Source organism: Leuresthes tenuis, unplaced genomic scaffold (assembly GCF_036924035.1).
Source record: "Leuresthes tenuis unplaced genomic scaffold, fLeuTen1.0.hap1 SCAF_14, whole genome shotgun sequence".
Taxonomy (NCBI): Eukaryota; Metazoa; Chordata; class Actinopteri; order Atheriniformes; family Atherinopsidae; genus Leuresthes; species Leuresthes tenuis.
Window position 1 is genome coordinate 9,387,296 of NW_027325368.1, and position 21,081 is coordinate 9,408,376.

Below are 21,081 nucleotides of genomic sequence, written 5' to 3' on the forward strand. Positions count from 1 at the left end.
TCTGTGCAAATGAGACGCTTTCTCTCCTAAATTGGCCAATTTTAAAGCAAGTTCTGTTCTTTAGTGCATGACAAAGACTGCACCAACGCTGCATTCTGACTCACCAGATGTCAACTTGTATAAGCCTGCCAATGAGCCACTCATTTCAAGCAGCATCTCTGTTCACTACATTTTATAGTTTTCAAAATACACAAGAAGCAAGAAGCTCTGACCTGCAAGCTGGAAAGGGCAGGTTTTGAGAAAGATTTAGAACATACAATAATTATAACATTTGCAGAGAGAATTTGAATGACTGCCCACTGATTTCACCAAAATATGTTCCCCCCATGACATCATTTTGCTGCCTCATCATTGTTGCATCTTGTTATAAAGAAGTACAGTCAAAGGTAGGTTTTAAGGATAGACTAAATAGACTTAAAATCATTTGTCAAAATTCCAAAATGAGAATTCAAATTTGGATACTACTACTTTGAGAAATGAAAGATAAATAATAAGTTGCTCAAACCTGCTGAACATTAGAGCTTTTGTAAATATGTGCACGCTGAAAGGTATTTTTTTCAGAAGTGTCAGTGTTCTTTTAAAACAAAAACCTTATCTGGCAGCAGCATCATACTGTCACACAAACTTCTTTAAAACATGCCGTCCTTGGTTTAAAAAAATCATCACAGAGCTTATTGAAAACACTGGGATTTATTTGTTTTTCACAACTTTTATTTTTTGTGCACTTTAAACATGCTAATATGTACGGTGGTGACTGTTGGCATGCCGTCATTGATTGCTGCATGAATCCCTTAACCACACTCTTTGGGAAACTCGGATACCGCAGCAGCGTTTGTTTTTGTCACCCCCCACTCGACACTTGAAAGCATTTATTACCAAACATAGTGTTACAGAAGGTAAAGTGTGCAGCAAGATCGAGCAGTTGGCAGAGGCTGCCTCAAGCAGGATCTTCACCAGACCCAGGAGAATAAAACAACAAGTACTGGAATAAATGACTTGTGTCTTTACTAGGCTTCCTCACTGCAACCCCAAACTCCCCTAGTGTAGATCAAACAAGACCGCCAGGGTTTAATAAGCCCTCGTATATCAATGGTCACAAGCAGCCAGCAGTGGTTGAAGAGAAGAAAAGAAGGAAGGAAAGGCAAAAGGGGATGAGAGAAAGGAAGGAGAAGGGAGTGTGCCTTCATGTCTCCCCAGCACCCAGGGCAAATAAACAAGCCGGGGGAAGTGTGAAATGGGATGATAGATGCTGGGTGTGTATAAACAGTATCATTTAATGCGAGAAGAGAGTGAGGGAGGGAGGTAGCATGAAATGCTGTGTGATGTGAGACAGAGAGGAGGGAAGGTGTTGGATAGAGGAAAAGAGGATGGCAAAATGTTTTCCTTGTGTCCGGTCCAGCCTGTGAAGCTCGGATGAGAGGAAGTGAACTAGTGGCAAAGGAGGAGATTTTGCTAAAGTGTGCTTTTCTTGTGATAAGAGAAAGGTGAGCTTCTGGCACAGAAAGAAACCAAAACAGAGTAATCTCATGTGTTGACCGCATTTTGCTGTTTCCAATGCTATCCGGGCATTTCTATATTCCTCACTAGCAAGAGGATTTGACTTTGTAGCACTAATTCTCTTGCTTTAGGCTTAAAACACCAACATTGAAGACAGGCTTCTTTCAAAATTTGAAAGGCTTTGACAAACAGCATTAAGAGGGAATTATGAAAATGAAGTGGGGAACATGAGCATATTTAAGTAAAACTTTTCAAAGGTGGTAGGAGTGTAGGCAACATATATATTCAGCTGTGCGATGTTACATTTGCCCCCAGAGGTGTTTCCCTCTAGCAATGCCTCTCGATATCCGGATTCTTTTTCTTTATTCATGTAATAGTTAATTTATTAGGAACAACCACAGAGAAACGTTAAGAGTTGTAAAAGCAGTGCCTAATGTACTATACGCATCGAACAGCAACATTAAAACCACTAACAGGTGATTTGGTGGATGTTATTTTGACACATAACACCAACCTAAACATTGTTTCTTAACAAATACACTCATGGCAACAGCAAGGTGCCCACGGCAACAGCATCCCCAACACCAGCAGCCTCCATCATCAGGACAAAGTGCTCTGCCATTCAACAACCAATAAAAAATAGTTCACTTGCCTTCATTTCAAGTATTTAAGATTGCCCATAAAAACTGTAGTGACAGCGATGATGATATACCAGAACAGGCCTGATCCACAGAGATCCCATCAAGAAACTTTGCGCTTGACATCACAGGACACCCCCACAGGTCCCCTTCTCTTAACCTAATGGATCAGAGCTGGCACAAGCTGAGACCAACACTATGGGCAGGTGGTTTTATTAGTGTCCCTTGATGACCATTTATAGATCAAGTCATTCTTAAAATGGCATGTTACTGTTCGTGCTTTATAATGTATACTCAGTGCTGTATAATGATAAAAACCAGAGGAGCAACCTATAATGAAACAAGATCGATCACACAGCATTTTAAAAATATCTGCACACATACCTAGTTAGTTTCTATTGGTGCAGTTCTGCGCAGATTTTAACCAGGACTTGCTTCACCCATGCGTGTGGGTGAAGTGGTCCCAGTAGAGGCGTGTGTAAAATTCCCTCCGTTAGCTCTCCTATAGCTGCAAGTAGCCACATAACAGTAGCTATGAGCTAACAGAGCTATAGTACACGTTCATTCATTCATTCATCTTAAAGTATTGGTGAAATAAAGACAGATAATGCCTTATTTAGAGGCTGCATCGTCCCTGCCCCGTTCACTCCCTTATATGGATATACGCCGATCGCGAGTTATCTGAATAGCTCCCGAATGAAATGAAATGAAATGGGAGCTTTGTGTTCAAACAACTCGAGAGCAGGCGCAAGTGCGGGTTCTGGTGTTGAATGGAAAAGGGGACATGTGATGGGATGAGCAGAGAAAGAAGTATAGGGAGAGGACAAAAGAGAGGGGTCATCTCACAGTATAGACTAGACCCTGCAGCCTCATTTCTGTTACTCACAGACAAACATATACTCATACATAGCATCCTACTCTGACCTTTTGCACCTCCATTTATTCGTCTCTATCTCTTCCCCTTCCCTTTCCCTGCCTTTGCCTGTGTCATGAGTTGAGGAGGATTGTGTGGGCTCCTCAGCCTCCCCGGAGAGGCAGAGAAAGCTGCGGATACATAACAGGCGTCTCTGCGTGTTTGTTTGTTTGTCTGGCACACACCCTGCGGCTCACTTTTCAAGTCACTTTTGGAGAGGCGGGGAGATTGCGGGGTCAATGGCGAGCTGAAACAAATGTGCCTGTGCTGCACGTAATGCCATCAGGGGACGGTGGAGCAGTCGCTGACTTGGGTAGCTGTGTAGCCCACAGGCCTGATACCACACTCAGTATACTACTGCTACATGTACCATAGCACCTCTACCTTAGTTGCTCCTTCGCTGACTTCCTGTTCTCTGCCATCTCTCATCACCCTCTCCTGTTCACTTGCTGGGTTTCAGAAAAACACTTGGAATCATACACGCAAGCTCTCCGCAAGATAGACAAACACATTCACTTGTGGAGGCTCAGAGGAGATGGAGGGAAGGCTTTGAGAAACTGATGTTTCACATATGCTCACACTGACAGATATACTGACAGGTACACACTCTTGCAGAAGTAACCAAATACTTCGTCATGCAGTCATTCATTCATAATGCTTGCCATGGTCCATTGCAGACTGTATGATCTGTATTGTTAGCAAGCATCCATTTGCTGTCACTCGTCACGAGGGATAAGGTTTAACAGAATTTGATCAAATCTGTATCTGATATTTAATTTGCTCTGTGCATTTGATTGTCTCATGAAATCCATTTTGGTCCAGCTCTCAGGGTTTTTGAGCAACTCTGTAATCAATTTTTTGATGATAGAGAGAGCACTTCAGTTAAGTTAGCTTAAAATGAGCTCTGAATAGCAGCTGATGTGAAATATGAATGAAACGTGAATGACACAGTTAAATAGATTACTGCTACTTCTTTTGATATCAAGCCCCAAACACTTGAACAAGCTCATTGTCAACTGCAGCTCCTGATTAGTTGATAAGGTTATGATAATAAAATGTTACAAATAGCAATTCATGGTTTCCACATCAGCCAGGACATTGCAGACACACTCAGTTGAGGCATTAATCAGGCTGTGTTGCTAATGCATTCAATGTGCAGTAGGATAAGAAAAACAACCAAAAAAACAACATCTTAATGACAACAGGATTAGTAGCTCAAGGATGAGCAAAAAAACAAGGAAAAGTGAAAAATATCTCCTCAAACTGGCTTCATTAAATATTCATTAAACCTTTAATGGTTTATGTAGAGTTAACATGCTTTCAATCCGTACTGTCTGCGCAGTCACAATCTTTGGCTGAATGCGGCTGGCTGTGGAGGCATCCTTGATAGTGTTGTTGAGACCAGATACTTAGTAAATTATATGTTTTAAGTGTCTCTGCAATTTTGACCTCTCTACCTCTCTGAGACTTTTTCTATCTCCAAGCACCCCTGGAATTAGAGGAAGTTGTGCCAGGTGATTAATTTCCATAAGAATAATTACTATTATTGCTTTAGTTGTCTTTCTTGTGTAGTCTGTATGCATCTATTGCCGCACAAGGCTACTAATAATCCAAGAATGTATAATTGCCTAATAAATATACATGTATATACATAGCTATAGGTTCTCAGATGACAGCAGCGCAAAGGCATTATATCATTAAGGAGACATAAGCTATCAGTCTGCAAGGCTATTAAATTCTCTCTATTAAATGGCAGAAATTATGTGGAAATATTACTTTGTTTTCATATTTGGTTTTTGTAAAAGTAAATTAAGCTTTATGCAGATACGATTGCAAGTATCCCAAGTAATTGCAGTTAGATTGTTAATTTTGAATTGTGTTAGGCCTAGTCTTCTTGGGCCTTTTACATCATGCAAAGCCACAAGGACTCGTGCAGACACTCAGAAGTAGAAACCGTGAACTGGCTCGTCCTGAGAAGACATGCATCAAAAGTTTATTAGCTACAGCAACAATTTAGATCACAGGAGTGATGGTCAACAGCAGTGAAAAATGCAAAACCTAATCCATGAAAGATATACTGTCATCCATACTTAAAAGCATAGGAATTGCAAGCAAAGGTTTTGAACCTTTCATGTACCCAAACCCACCCATGGTCCACACTGCACACATAAACAGATGATGATTCAGTCTTGTAAGAGATAAACTAATGTCTCTCACTGTCTCTAACTCATTCTCAGGCTCACACATTCCTTCACGGCACCGCTGCTTCTTTGTGCAAGGCCACTAGCATTATTAGCTGCGTGACTGATCTTTTATCAGCTACTACGGCTGTTCAAATGGATGATCCCACTACATCGCCGTGACCAACAGACAAAAAGCTCTCTTTTTGTTCAGCTCTGTCCCCTGCTCTTCCTCCCTTATCCGTCTCTCAAAGCACAGCTGCAGTTATTTGTGACCAGAAAAAAAAGAAAATTTTTCCCAGGATTCCCTGCAGGGCTATGTCCTAAAGCCTTTTTGGGCCCTCCCGAAAGAACAGGAAGCCTTTTGGTGTCGTCACATGAGCAGGGTCCCGTCGCTGTGCTGATTCTCTTTACTCTCAGATAATAGGTCCCTCGCAAAGGCACACAGAGCAGAGGAGAACTGGTCTTGTGTGTTCGATATGTATTTGTGAGTGAGATAGACAAAGATAAATGAAAAACACTGCTGTAAACTACTGCTGTAATATGAAAATGTGAATCTTCTCACTTCCCTGCTTGAGTTATCTTGTGTCTGTGCCTAATGTCAGCGCACACTCTGGTTTGCACGTACACGATTGAGACATGCTGTAACGCACACACCCATAATGTAAATTTTTCCGGCAGTTGCCCAAGAGTACGAGAGATAACAGAACTATATGACTGAGTGCAGTACTCTTTGAGCTCATCTCAGCTTATCTTTCCAATTAATATCTGCCTGTGTGCCAAAGAGCTGGCTGCTGTGCAGCTAATGATGCGGATTACTGTTGCCTGCTGCCCCGCCACTCCCGCTGCATGCTTGGAGCCCAAATCCCTCCGAGGTCTGCGATCTGTCACCCATACTCCTGCACACACCCCACTCCCTCCGTCCTACCTGCATATCCTATCAGCATTCAATAGGTGGCCTGCTGAGCTCTAATGACAGATGCTGTGTGCCTCCCTCTCTCTTTCTCATCTGTCAGCTTGCTCTCTTCAGTTGTTCTCCCTTTTCTTTGGACTCTTTTTTTCCAAACACCATACTGCATTGCCTTGTCTGTCCGCTCCTCATATATACACTCACACACAACCACCACCACCCCCTCTCCCCCCCTTCTCACTGTCATTTGGAGACTGGAAAGACGTCTCATTTACAACCAAGGTGGAAACGCACACTCTCTGTCACCTCCCCCGCCTCCTCCTCCTCCTCCGTCACGGTGTGAACACTAATGAAGAAGAGATGAGTCCTCGTCTGTGCCCCCATTTATCTCAGCGAACCTAGGGACATGCACACTTATCCCTGGCTCTCTGTCTTTACCTCTCACACCCTCTTTTCTCACACTTGCTCTGTCTCAAACAGAAATGCTTACGTAAAAAAGTAACAACTTAATTAGCCAGCATTTTGGCGTATCCGACTGCATTCCTAAAGGGTGGCCCAGAGTTGCCAGGGTGTCAGAAAAAAGAAGCCTGCATGCACATATTTTACATCTTGCTCTGACCGAGATAAATTAGCTATTTCTATATTTCTATACATTTGTTTTCTATATTTTACTTTAGCCACAGAAAGCACTGCATAATAAATGCATGTTGCTCTATTTCTGTCTTAAGTATTTAAGTGAATGATCTTTACAGTATAGACACTCTTAGGAATCCAGATGACATTGAGTTATGAAGGGAAATTATAATATTGCATTATGTTATAGGTCTGAACTGACTCAGCTCTCACGCTCTGTATTTTCCCTCTTTTGTTTTCCCTTACAGATGACATTTTCAGCCAGTCCCTACTCAGACCCGATCCAGGTCACAGCAGATGCGGAGCACCCCGAAATGTTGTGGGTCATGGGGCCAGTGTTGGCAGTGATCCTCATCATCATCATTGTCATTGCCATCCTTCTCTTTAAAAAGTAAGAGTCATGTTTATCAGTCATTCTTCTCTGTTTGTTTGGGGGTTGAGCTGCAATGGCAGCCTCGATTGTAGCTTTCTTTTGGTTGCATCAGGAATGGTAATGAAGCACTTGCAACAGGCTGCTCACACACCAAACAATAACATCTAATTTCCTTACCATAGCATACAGCATGATGGGACGAGGAACCAGAGAAGCATGGATTTGTATTACAGACAAAAGATTTTGGCCCAGTTGGCTGTTTTCAACAATGCTACGTGAAGTGTCAGTTGAATTGGCAGCTGACATTGCCGCTCTAATAAAAGAACAGCTTGGCTGTCAAAGGCTCTTAGGTAGGAGTGAGAAATGTGTTTTGGCATCACCACTGGTCATTTCAAATAAGAAACAGAAGGCTGCTATGAGGGCTTAGCTAAAAGCTCAGTCAATATCTCTTTAAAGCTCTTGAGCTGCCCGTGTGCAGAACAGTGTGATTAGAAAGAGACCTACAAGATGCTTTGCAGGATCAGATAAATGGGGAATAATACTTCTCAATGCAAACACAGATAGATGGTCTGGCCCTAAGTTGACCATTTTTATTGATTTGAAATGATTTATTGAAATGATTCTGGACTTTTTACAAGTTGCAGCTTTTCTGTGTTTTAACTGTAAATTATTGAGCTTTGATCTGTTATTCACCTAAAATAATGTCAAATTGGGCTCTTGGCAGCCATGATGAGCAATTTACTTTACTTGTCAAATCATTATTTTCTCAATTTCATAAGAAATTGGATGAAGTGGTCCCAGTAGAGTGCCTGTGTAGAAATCCCTCCGTTAGCTCTCCTATAGCTGCAAGTAGCCACATAACAGTAGCTATGAGCTAATAGAGCAATAGTACGCGTTCGTTCATTCATTCGGCTTAAAGTATTGGTGAAATAAAGACAGATAATGCCTTATTTAGAGGCTGCATCGTCTTTGCCCCGTTCACTCCCTTATATGGATCGCGAGTTATCTAAATAGCTTCCGAAGGACGCCGACAGTTCTCCGTGAGTAGATAAACGTATTTCATGCCAGAAATAAGGTCTAGGTTTAAAAATACCGGAGTTCCCCTTTAAATTACGTAATTGCTAACAAAAGAATTGGTATAATTGCTATTTTTGGTGGAATAATTGATTATTATCAACTAAATAACAAAGCAATCATTTCTTTTTAAGGCCAGTTAATGTTATACAGCAGTTTGTTTGTCTGCAGAGGAACTTAATTAAAATGGTAATGTGGTTTGGACATTATAAAGAAACCGTTTGAATGGGAATCTATTACCTGCAAGCCATTATTTACCTCACTTGACTTCCTCCTGATTAAGTTCCACATCCTATCTTGTCCTGGCGGTCCTATTACAAATTCTACTTTTCGCATTATACCTGTTTTCCAGCCTGCCATCCACAGCTTTGCAGACTGCTGTGCAGCAGCTGTCTCCAGCAGACTTAGAAAAGGACTGGTTAATAATAGGCCTTGAGACAGCTCACTGCTGAGTAGCACATCCTCCGTCTGGAAGTCCTTTCTCTGTGTAGACACAGATTGACAGAAGGGGCTGTGGGGACGGTTGTGTGCCCTTTTCACTATGGAATGGCAGCAAATGTGCATAGGAATAATCACACTGTAGCTCTGGTTGTTAGTGCTCCCTGCAGAGACGCCAAGACCAACAGCTGAAGCAAACAGTAATCAAGATATTCTCCAAAGACTCAAGTAGTTGTTACCATAATTCTTTATTCTATGCTTTCAACTTTTTTGCTGAAATTTTTAGCTTTCTGTAAATAGTGAAGAGTTAAGATAAACATTTACTTGAAAACTTCATGGATAACAATTACACTTTAACCCCTCCTCCCTTCTTTTTTTGCTCCTGTGTATGCAGCAAACAGGAAAGGTGGGTACTGTCACTGTCGCATCAGTTGTAACTTCATCCTCCACTACCCAAGTCCTACTCATTTGTCTTGTGGAACTGGTGATGTTCATGAGGTCTGTAGGGTTGCAGAGTCGGCTACCTCTAACCTTCAGTTGATAATACATACAGCAAAAAGACAAAGACACAAAGAAAATGTAAAAAACTCAAAGAGGATTAAAGGGAAGCATCTTTAAGATGCTGTATTGTCAGATTTTGACGTGAAAAATAGCAGACTCTGCAGCCCTCAATAACTGAGGTCAAAGGAGCTCCACGGTCACGCCAACGTTCCAGTGCATGTTCCACATCTGCTGCTGATGTTCCTCAGATCATCCTGTCTGCCGTGTATATCTCCGTGCCGTTTCATTATCCAGCTCGTGACAGTGCGCCCCTTCAAGATTGGCCCCATCTGAATATGCCAAGGCATCACCTGCTGCTGAATGGGCTATTGTGAAGTAAATGCCATACGGGGAAACTTCTGAAAAAGACATGTTCCCATCTTTTAGGCTGACATTTTCCACCGAGACTCATTTCCCCACTTTTAGCCTTTTTTTTTTCTTCTCTCTCTGCTTCCTCGTGGAAGGAGCTTAAACAATGGGCCCTGTTCTATTCTCATTAAGCACACCCTGTTCTGCACACACACAAGCACTCCTTGCCTATGTGTGTGTGTGTACATAGATTCTCACACAACTTAGCCTTCACTTTAAGCCAGGCATGAATAACCCCACAAGGATTGCTGTCATGTTTACTTTACGCCAGCATTAAAGTGTCATGTAGATTGGCGTCTGATTGGGTCAGGGGGGATAGATGAGATGTGTAAAGAACAGATAGCAGATGCCCAGCTCTCATCCCCTCCCTCCATCCAACCCAGCCCCAACAGACTGATCTCTGAGAAAACTGGACACGGTCTGGTTCAGCTCTCAGCTGGAAAGGAGGAGATGCTTGTCAAAGATCAGCTGACTTGTCGCTAGCATTAGCTTAAGCCCCTACAGCACTAGATAACAGGTGGCGGTAAGGCCCAAACCCCAGCAGCTGAGAGTGGACCACCAGGTTAAGGCTGTATGGACACCACCAGCTTTGTGTATTCTCACCACGATGTGCCTTAACAGAAGGCCTTGCTCCTTCTTAAAACCCATGCTCGCCACTTGCAAATAGAGTGCAATGAGATGTGAAATTTCCACAGGGTACCCTGATGCTTCTTTCCGCCTATTTCCATTTGCTGTCAGAAGGTTTGTGAGTGTGCAGCTGTATCTGCACGTATATGTGTGTACATCCGTGTGCCTGTTTGTGTGTATATGTGTTAACAGATGCTGGCTGTCTGAACACAGACATGCTGCGTTTGCTTTCATTTTCTCCACCTGATGGACGAACCTACGGTCGAATGAGCTGAGCCAGTCCGAGCTATGCCGTTCTCTTCTGTTCCATGCTAGACACAGTTAGGCAAGGCCTGGCAGCACAGGTGCTGCAGAACTGGTCTAATTATCCAGTGTTGTGCCACCCAGCTGATGAGCTAATTACAGCATCCGCCTGTTTTCCTCTCAATCTGGAAAGCCAGTAAACACAATGTGTTGTTAGCACACACATGCGCAGCAGTGAAAAGCACACATATGAGTCTTTGCAAACACATACTCTTATACACATTCCCACACAGCAGCTGCTACCTATCCAGCAACAAACCCAGCCTAGCCTACTCCAGCAAAATTACGGTGTTTCTTCAAACACATTAAAGTCAAGTTTTTTCAAACTAATTGGAACAAGGCCCAGGTACTTACTGTCTCTTGAATTACGGATCCTCAGAACTAGTTTTGAGAGCCATTATGTACGCTATTAAGCTCATCAAGGGAGCAAATGAGTCAAAGTGCCTGCATATAGAAGAATAATTGATGTCATTTTAAATCATTCTGTCAATTCTGCTTTCAGTTTGCATGTAGAACTGATGACAAAGTAGGAGCTCCTTGTTTTAGGTTGTAGATGGCTTCAGCGTGATGTAGTTATCGACCTATTGTCTGTTTTTGACACCTCAGAAAGAGGGCATCACCCTTACCAAAGGATGAGCACTCAGGTGGAGTGAAAGACTCCCTGTTGGCCAACTCCTCCGATCCTGTGGAGATGAGAAGACTCAACTACCAGACTCCAGGTAATAAACAGCTGTCCAGCAATCATACGTGTGTCTATGTGACGTTTATGTAATGTTTGCTCTGCTTTCAAACATCGGACTTGTCCATAAGAGATTAACACATAATGGTACAGATGATGCAGGTATCCCTGTGTGAACTAAACTGCTATGAAATACAGTATTGTGAAATTTCCTACACGGCAGAATTGCTTTTGGCCTTGACCAGGCTCATATGGGACAAGTTTGCGGTCCACTCTCATTGTTACAAGTCAGAACATTGCAATCACGATAACTCTGTTGCAACATAGCATCAGTCTCCACATACTCTCACTGATAACCTTAGAAACTCGTTTGTGTTTGTTAAATCGTGTGAATGTCGGTGTGAAGTGTGTGGTTTGTCAGTAACGTTTCTTTCATAAAACATGAGAAGAAGGTATTTTCTGTCTTTGTGATGTTCAGAAACATTGATTTCACCTTAACAGCTGATGGAGGATCTCTAAAGGTGGCTAAAGACTCAACTTTTTCCTTAATTGTGTCATTTTTATTGAGCCTTTTCCCTAATTTTTTTTTCAGCTAAACTCTGAACAGCCTTCTCAGAAGCAGTCTGTTTCAGTCTTTTGATAGGTCTCTTGTTTATTAGTACTTTTGTAGCAGCTGTTATTATCCTCAGTACGTAGCTATGACCATTTCTAAAGAAAAAAAATGGCCAATGGGTGAAAATGTATTAATCATTTTGGCCATCCTCTCCAACTGATCGTGCCAGTGGAGTCAGGCTGAGTGAATTCAAATTTTATCCCCACACAGTGGTGAAGTAGGTGGGTTGGAGTGGTGGTTGTATAAGGGTGCCTGTCTAAGCATCAGCCTTCTTCCTATTTCCTCCTCATCTTCTTCCTCCTCCCCTGGTCCTTGCTCCTCCTCCCTCCATGAGCTGCTTTTATTCCCCCCAGCTGGTAATGAGTCCTGCTGCCTCTGATGTCAAGGTGAGCCAGGCCAAGAGAACAATGGAACTGAGAGAAAATGTCAACCCCGCGTGCGTGTGTCTGTGCGTGTTTTCTGTGCATTTTTCTTGAGTGTGTGTGAGTATGTGTGAATCCCTTCTCACGGGTTATTAAAGATCCCATTTGCCATACACACACACACAGCCCCTTTGAACCCCTGCAGAGGAATTAAGCAGTGCTGTCGCTGTGAAAGAGCCCTGTTCTGCCATCCTCCCACTCCACCTCTCTCGTCTTTTGTCTTGCATTTCCCCCTGTAGGGTAATCTCTTTTCTTTCCTCTCATCCCCCCCCTCTCTTTCTCTCTCTGTGCGTCAACACTTATTTCCTTCTTTTTCCTTCTTTACCATCTCTCTGTGTTGCTTCAAGAGTGGTGATTATCGAGAATCATCAAGGCTCCGTCTAGATCGTAAAATCGTATGCGACTTCAAGCCTGAGCTCCGTGAATATTGAACAGCCCATTTCTCTGTCCTCCTGCTCTTTCTCTTTGATTTGTCCCCAGCAGGTGAACATTCCCTCTCTGATTCATCTGATTGTTGTCGAGTGGTCCGACAGATAGCGGCTCATGTCTCTAGCATGTTGCTTTCCTTTTCAACAAAACTCGTCTTTGCTTTTTGGCAGTCATGCAGCAGATGTGTGGTTTTATGAGTTACTGCCCTGGTTTATCTTAGATGGACCGGATTCAGATACTATTTGCATCAACCTAATTTAGCTTGTATTGAACGCTTCTCATTATATGTGGATTGACAGTCAATTTACAGTATTTTAAGGTAAATTCTGGCGTCATATAAGTTGAGCTGTAGTTTTGACTGTTCATTCCATCAATGATAATGTTGCACACCACCACCAAGAAAATATCAGGATTTTCTGTCCGGGCCCCTTTTCCATTATATATTGGTTTCAATTATTCATTGGCACAAAAGTCTTTGGAGTCTCGCCCATTTTTAGCGAGGATGCTGTGACCGACAAATGCTAAACGTCTGCAATGTGATAGCATGGGGAAGACGTGTTCTACAAAAGGAAGTGTTTGCAACTGACAGTTTTATGTTGTAAGTTGTCAGGACTGAACTAGAACTTGAACCCAAAAGCACAACTCAGAAAACAAAGACAATTCAATAATCTTCAATGCAAAAATGTAAACAAAAAAAAAAACCATCACTCTTATGAGGAAGGAAACCACGACAAAGTAGCAAAATAACAAAGAAAACAAAACCCGAATGATCAAGAAACTTGACATGGACTGGCATATGTTCTCTGGCTAAAAAGAGGAGAGTTAAATGTCAAAATAAAACAGGAAGCCACGAGACAACATAAACAAAACAAAAACAACACATAACTTAACGGGACTTCTTAGACATGACAGTAAGTGTTGTTTGAAAAGAACTGTAACAATCTTTTTAGTTCTTATTTTAATTGCAGTTGTTTTAAAGGATGATTCATAACAATTCTAATTTGCCCAGACCATGTTTTTAACGATTCTTACACAAAAAATACACTGCTGACAGATCTGCATGCCAGAGCTGAAACTATAGATGAATTTAAACTATTTAGATGGGAATTTTTCTTATGATGACCTGCTATACTTATTTGAGTCGGATTAATTAGTATCAGACCACCTATGGTTTGAAGAGAGGATCAGCAGGCAGAGGATGACATTTGGCCGATAGAATTCATTCCACTGTGTCTGCAGTAGGTAACTCTGCTTATGGAACAGTGTTTTTCTTGTGAAAAAGGTGATCTAAGAGGGATTTCTTCCCCAATTTGATTGGCAAAAGTGGCTCCACTCTAAATGCTAACTGCAAATACAATGGTTTGCAATGTCCATTGTAAGCACAGTATCTTTTACATTATGTTCTTGTACATCCAACAAGCCCCCCAAATGTACTCTGTGAAAGCTTGCAGAGATTTGGCTCGGCATTTTGTTCGCCACAACTTGGAAAAGCACAAACACGAAACACTGGGTCTTTTTAGAAAGCAAACATTTCTATTCCTACCGTGTAGTCACTCCACTCTTCCCAGGTCAGATGCCTGTACTCACTGTTTTGCAATTAACTCCTCCTTCAGTATCTCAGCTCCCAATGAGATTTCAGAGCATGACTTTTCCTTCGGTTAGACATCTTTTCCATTATCTTGTCAGAGTCTTATGAAAACAACATGAGCCTGTCAGGTGTAAATACATGCACTTTAAGTTTCCCATGGTTGTTTGCCTTTCATCTGTTTCACAGTAGCTGGTCACTTTGTTATCATTCAATATGGGTCCTGGTTCAAAGATTTGTGTGCCCATCAATATTTTATGTCTAAATGCAATAGGAAATAGTGCCCTTGCTGAAAATCACCAGGTTTTCCTGTAATAGCTGATATCTGGAAATGTGATGACACTGCTGAATAGATGTCCAATGGAACAAAAATGGCAGGTATTGGAAAGAAAAAAAACAGAGTGAGATTGCAATGGTTTAGTCCACGCTACTCACAGAAAATAGTTCATGGACTGACTTCCTCATTCAGCCAGGCAAACAGTACTTACTTGTTAATGTGTAGTACTGAGCAAAAGTCTTGATCCATCCCCTTATTTCTTTATAGTTTGCTTCAAAGGACCTGAACAGTCTTGCAATTATTTGAAGCGGTCTTCAGTATTATTTCTCCAGGCTTTTTAAAGGCCTCCAAAGTTTTGATTTTGGATATTGCCTTTTTTCCCCACTTATTTTATGTTCAGTTCTTGCACCTGACCATTTATATTGTTCCAAGATCTCAATTTTTACTTATTGTTGTACTAGTGCCCTAAGTCATAAACAAACCAAGAAAAAATTTTATACAAACTTTCGCATGAGAGTATTTTAAGGTTAGGCTTTGTATGCCCTTCCTGTTTAACAGTCCAAACTACGCCATGAATTGTCCTGAGAGGGTAAACACCATCTGCTGCTCACTTGCTTAACTAGCTTTAAAGCTCATTTGTAGACTCTGTTTTGGCCCTAGTCTGATCCTGAGCCACCTCCATTGATTGAGTGTTCTTCTTCCTCCCTCCTTTACTCTCCTCTCTCAACAGGTCCCAGCTCTCATCGCTGCCCCAACACTCCAAGTTAGTCTGTTTTCTCACCTACTGCATATTCCCCACACATGCAGTCTTTCTTCCTCCCTCACTCGCTCCCAAACCCATTCCTCTGTTGCAATCCTGACAGACATCACAAGCTTACAAGCTTGTAGCCTCTGGCACTCCAAGGATGCAGCAATGGCCCCTCCTCTTGCTGTGAACTTCCCGCAACACCTTTATGATGCGGACGCAGAGGACTGCATGGTTTCATGGACAGTTGAGCAGTGCGGACTTGCTGTACATTCGGCTTGTTATTTATGGCTTCACCCTCCATTTAACTAAAAACCAAGCAGTAAAAGACCCACACAAACACATACACGCTGATGTTAATGTGTTCAGTGTTCTCTCTATGTGATAGTATTAAATTTGTGTAATTGGTCAGGCCTCATCTTGTAAAGTGGCCATAGTTACCAGCTATTATCCATTAGCATCACAGGAATATTAAGCTTGCAAAGGACTCCTACTTGAAAACATGCACCTTGACCTTACAGACTTGCTTAGCTAAAGGAGTTTATGTTAATATACACTAAAGATCTTTTTAAGGTGTCTGATCTATTTGACTTCTTGGCTGTGTGTAGGGTTAATGATGCTACATGTTTAACCTAAAAGGCTATACATGCATTGCATACAGTTAACTTTTTACACATTAAGGAAAGCTTCCAGCAATCCGTTTTGTACATAGCCTTGCCAAGTTCAGAGGCACAGGGGAAATTTGTGTCGGTAGATTAGCTATAAATCATCCAATAACCCAACGATGAGGAATCTAGTGAGCGGCAGGGGGGTTGTTTGAAATTAATCCAGCCCAAGCGCTCCAGGCTGGGCCGAAAGATATTCTATTGTAAGAAAAAGGATTTTCAAAGAAATGAGTTTTGGCTGGTGACCAGTCAGTTTTTTTCCCTTGGTCCGAAGTGACAGTGTGACTGATTTGTAGAGACTCGTTGCTTCTTGCTCTTTTTCCACCTCTGCCACCAACTGAGCTTTGAAGAGTTGGAGAGATGTCTGCCTCGCGCTTCCTTCAAGGAGCATGCTCACCCAATCACTCATGCGCATCTCCGCTCCAGCCCCACCTCTGTCCTCCTCACTCAGCATGATGATATCACCAAATGTCACCGGTCTGTTTCAACTTGTGCGTTCTCTATTCCCGTCTCTCTTCTCTCCCTGTCCTCATGCATTGTTGAACAACGTGCACTCTCCTCACCGTTACACAGCCACCTCATGGTCCCACTGGCAGCCTCATTCACCCTGTGGTCCAGCCATTGTTTGTGGAAGTCGGTGTGCATGTTTGATGTAGGAACAGAAAGGTCTCACTTCTTCCTCTCTATCCCTTCCTCCTCTTCCTCTCTCCTAGGAATGAGGGAGCACCCACCCATTCCTGTCATTGACTTGGCTGACCACATAGAGCGACTTAAGGCCAATGACGGCCTCCGCTTCTCCCAGGAGTATGAGGTAAGAGCAACATACTTATTTGGTATCTGGGAGTCCTGCTGTCAAAACATAAAACAATAATTTTTTTGTTTTTGTGTCCATGATGAACTTTTTCTTTTTGATCTTATATGCATGTATTCTGCTTGACTATGGAGGACATCTTTCATAGACAGTCTTCAGCCATTTTTACAACTCTATTACTGATCCCACTAGGAAAGCAACACTTACATTAAATGCTGTGAGATGCTTTTTCACAAAACTAGCAGGTGGCGAGTTGCTTAAGCAATCTGTGTGCGTCTTGCTGTTTCCCCAAAGAATATCATTTTGCACGCGGTCTCTTCAGTGCAACTCAGTGAGGGATTATCTCTTGTCAGTGTTCTTCTTTGCAAAAAAAAAAGAGAGAGTTTGAGAAAGGGAGCAAATTTGCATTTAAAGTGGTCCATAGTTGGTTTGGGGTCTAAGCAAGGCCAGATGAGGAGAAGAGGCATCCTTGAATACTGAAAAACATGATTCGTCTTTTATTTATTTGCTCTGATTGTTGGATATGTCTGGTCTAATCAGCTTGACTCCATTGATGGATCCAACAAGGCTGTTGAAGCGACTTTGGGGCTTTGCTTTTTACATTTTTCTAGAAGATCATGTTCCTTCTTGTGTCAGATCAGACTGTTGATATATGAAGAAAATCTGTTGTGCAGTTTGGCATCCTTATAACACCAGGCCCAGTTTTCAACACTTCTCTTATCTACCCTCTGCTTAGTGTTTACAAGAAAATAGCATATATTTCATATCTTATACATTTATTTTAAAATCTACCTCTTGTGTTGCCCTCGTGAAGCAAAAACATTTACAACCATTCAAATTCTAACACTGAAATATCAAGTTTGTGTTTTGTTTGCTTATGAGAGAGTAAGGTCTCATTCCGTTGAGATTTCATGCTTGATCTTTTCACAATTGTAGCACTCCCTGCCTAAACTAATGCAATCTCATACCAAAGCTGTTACAATTTGTCTGGCTTTGTGGTCAGTTTGGAGGCTGTAGTTTGCTGTGTTTTTTCATTGTTTTAGGATATACAGAGAGGTAGACTTTTAATGTGTAACAAAATGCATTAACCTTTTGTGGAAAGCTGTACATTGTGTAACACTGAGTATAACGTGTGACTCAGATGTGATTTTTTTTTTGTTGTTATATGTAATTCTATGATTTCTATGAGATTTATAGATCTTGGCAAAAATCTGCACTCATTTAAGTGCTTCCTTGTGTTGCACATTGCCCTCCCGTCCTGTTGAGTTGGTGTAAATGAATCAAACCAGAGAAAATGGTGTGTGTGACTACAGGCAAACAGCCCGGTCCTGTTCCCTCCCTTCAAAAATCATTCCAAACTAGGAAAGACCCCCTCCATTGCCCGGCAGATGGCCATTCTGCCATTCTGCTTTGTGCCAGCCGAGGCGCTGTGGCAGAGCTCATGGGGCTTTGTCACAGTTTCGTTCGCCGGCTGCTCCCATTGTGCCATACCCCTAGGCAGAGAATTTGCACAGGCTTTGCCACTTCCTCTCCCTGATGTTTTAGGCAGCCTGACACTTCCTTTACCACCAATGCTGGTCTGCATCATGCTGAGCAATGAACACTGGGTAATGAGCAGAATTTGTCAATCAGGCATGCTGCCACTCCCCTGACAGTCTTTTTTATCGCCAGAAGCAACATCTTGCCGTAGTCGTCGCAGAGCTATTATTACGTTCATTTGAAAGTATTTCCAGTGTTTCACTAAAAACACCTTGGGCATTTGTTTTCTCACCTCTCTACCTATCCTGTTTGCTAGTTGTCATCACTCTAGTGTGCCCGCTGTGTTCACTCAGCTCTCAAATGAATATGGCATGTTTTGACTGCAAATGAAATCTTTCTCCTCATACTGCCGGGCATGGACAGAGAAATTGGCAGTGCTGAGCTCATCAGCAGCAATAGGGCTATCCCCCACAACACTCGGGGCTGAGTAATTCAGAGTTGTGGTGAAGAATTTCTCATGTATAAGAACTTCACTTTCTTCATATATTGTTCAGCAGCGAACGGAACGCACATTCCTTTTTTCTGTGAACAAACTTTCCAAAAAAACTTGGAAACCGAAGTCAGCATTGGGTGAGCTACAGAGTGACTTCTGTTTATTAGAGAGAGGAACAGGTGAACGAGAATGGTCCTGTGACCAGTACGTGGCTTGAAGTCTTTTTGTGTGAATGTTACATGTTCTCTTGGAGTGCATCTGAGGTTGATATGTAATTTTTTTTAACTGTATGGCAGCCACATTCATTAAGTGAAGAAATTGTGAAGGTAACATTCTAGCAAGAGCTGGATTTGCGAGACGACAAGCAAGAAGAATTACTGGACAGGGTTCTGGTGTGAATTGAAGGGGATCGATATGAAATAACAAGAGACTTTGTGACATTAGCCAACAAGGAATAGAAGGCCATCACATATCTTCTAAGATCAATATGTATGCAGTCTGCTGTCATCTTTCCCCAAGAGACAAATGATGTAAGATGGAAATGGTTAGAAATGCAGAGGGGATGATACGGAGAGGGTGAAACAACAATACCAGAAAGAAAAGAAATAGAAGATGGAAACACAAGGGAAAGATAAGATTAAAAGAATCATGGTTTACAGCAAGAAATCTTGCATGTGACTTCTTAAAAAGATCGTTATTCAGTAGGGCTATTAAGATGAGAGAGGGAATGTTTGTGGCTTACAAACGTCTATCTTTTATCGCCTTGTCTTGCTAAAGCAAACACTCTCATCATGTCGGCTTTTGAAATTTAAGTTCTTTTGGCTCGGTCCGAGGATGGTGGCCTTTTCTGCATTGATTTAAATTCTTGCATAGCGTGCCTTTATTTCTACTAAATAAACACATGCCAGTGACATCAAATCACATTCAAATAACTAGCTCGGTAATCCATGTGCAATATGTCACCTTGTTGAATGCAACCATCAATCTACACAATCTTATCTACAGGACAAATCCTCTGTCCATAGTTTACTACTACTGTATGACAGCAGGGTAATTTTTCCCTTTTCTTTATCTTTATAATACTAAAGTATTTCCTTTTGTGCTTCTGTTTGCGTTCATCTCTGTCCACTCTCATAATCACTGTCCCTCCATCTCTCTTCATCGTTTGTTCATGCCTCTTTTTTCCTGCCCTCCCTCTCAGTCTATCGATCCAGGCCAGCAGTTTACCTGGGAAAACTCCAACATGGAAGTCAACAAGCCAAAGAACCGCTATGCAAACGTCATCGCCTATGACCATTCCAGAGTGGTACTCACCTCTGTTGATGGTAGGAACTCCTCAGATTGCTATCAACTGTGAGAGTCACTGATTGAGGCTGCCGCAGCATATGGCAAGCTGCCGCTGCTTTAAAAGCTGATAGTTTTATCCACAAACCCGATGCATCCTGTTTGGTTCAATGAGTGTTGATTATGACATGTACATTGCAGAGAGCCATGTACTATAGTTGATTGGGTGACACAGATTGTCTTTGTAAAAAATTTGCCAATGTGCCCAGAAAGACAGATGTCAAAACTGTATTATTCATCTTGACTGAAATGATTCTGATTGAAATTATCCTGAGTGGAAAGATGTTGTGAGAGCCAGTAATATGGCCTATATCGCCACTGTTTCTCTGTATTACAGCTGTTCCAGGCAGTGACTACATCAATGCCAACTACATTGACGGCTACAGGAAGCAGAATGCCTACATTGCTACTCAGGGGCCTCTGCCAGAGACACTGAGCGACTTCTGGAGGATGGTGTGGGAGCAGAGATCCAACACCATCGTTATGATGACCAGACTGGAGGAGAAGTCACGGGTAAGGAGAGACGGTGTCGCTGACAATACAATTATAGCAAATAAAGCAATCCAACACCTTGTTAGCAGCAAATCAGTTGTACATTGATTTATGTGCATACTCAAATAAGTATCTTTATTCCTTGCATAACAAACAGATAAACCATTTATAAAATGTAACAGAAATTGGTTTTAAATTGCAAATAATAGATTATCTAACTTGGATAGTATATTATTATCAGTTCATTGTGTATTGATCAAAAATGAATAAAGAAACCAGAAACATGTTTCTACCTTAGAAATGTCAACTTTATGGCTGAAGGTATGAATTGATAGTACGTTTTTCAGACAGCACAGCTAAGTGACAAACCCAATCAACCAGAAGCAGCTGTGATTGGAGGGAGGTACAATACTAGCAGGAAAAAATTTCCTCACACAGCTGACAGAAGCACAAGGTGGTTAGATAGGGAGTATCCTGGTATATATAGGTTCATACAAATGTATCTCAACACAGAGGGACTTTAGCACGCAGCAAAGCCTGCAGGCATAAAGA

General features: G+C 41.9%; 1 protein-coding gene across 11 annotated transcripts in view; it reads left to right on the forward strand.

Annotated features, from left to right (window-relative positions):
* LOC140268457 (receptor-type tyrosine-protein phosphatase F) overlaps nt 1-21,081 on the forward strand; it is a 169,753-nt gene that overhangs the window by 129,970 nt on the left and 18,702 nt on the right. For 7 of the 11 annotated variants that reach the window (XM_072363323.1, XM_072363322.1, XM_072363324.1 and 4 more), the window contains 6 exons: nt 7,020-7,162; nt 11,102-11,214; nt 15,231-15,263; nt 16,624-16,721; nt 19,895-20,018; nt 20,375-20,550. In XM_072363323.1, coding sequence (XP_072219424.1) covers nt 7,020-7,162; nt 11,102-11,214; nt 15,231-15,263; nt 16,624-16,721; nt 19,895-20,018; nt 20,375-20,550 — 687 coding nt within the window. The remainder of the gene's footprint in view (nt 1-7,019; nt 7,163-11,101; nt 11,215-15,230; nt 15,264-16,623; nt 16,722-19,894; nt 20,019-20,374; nt 20,551-21,081) is intronic. The other 4 variants (XM_072363326.1, XM_072363332.1, XM_072363328.1 and 1 more) reach the window with 1 other exon arrangement.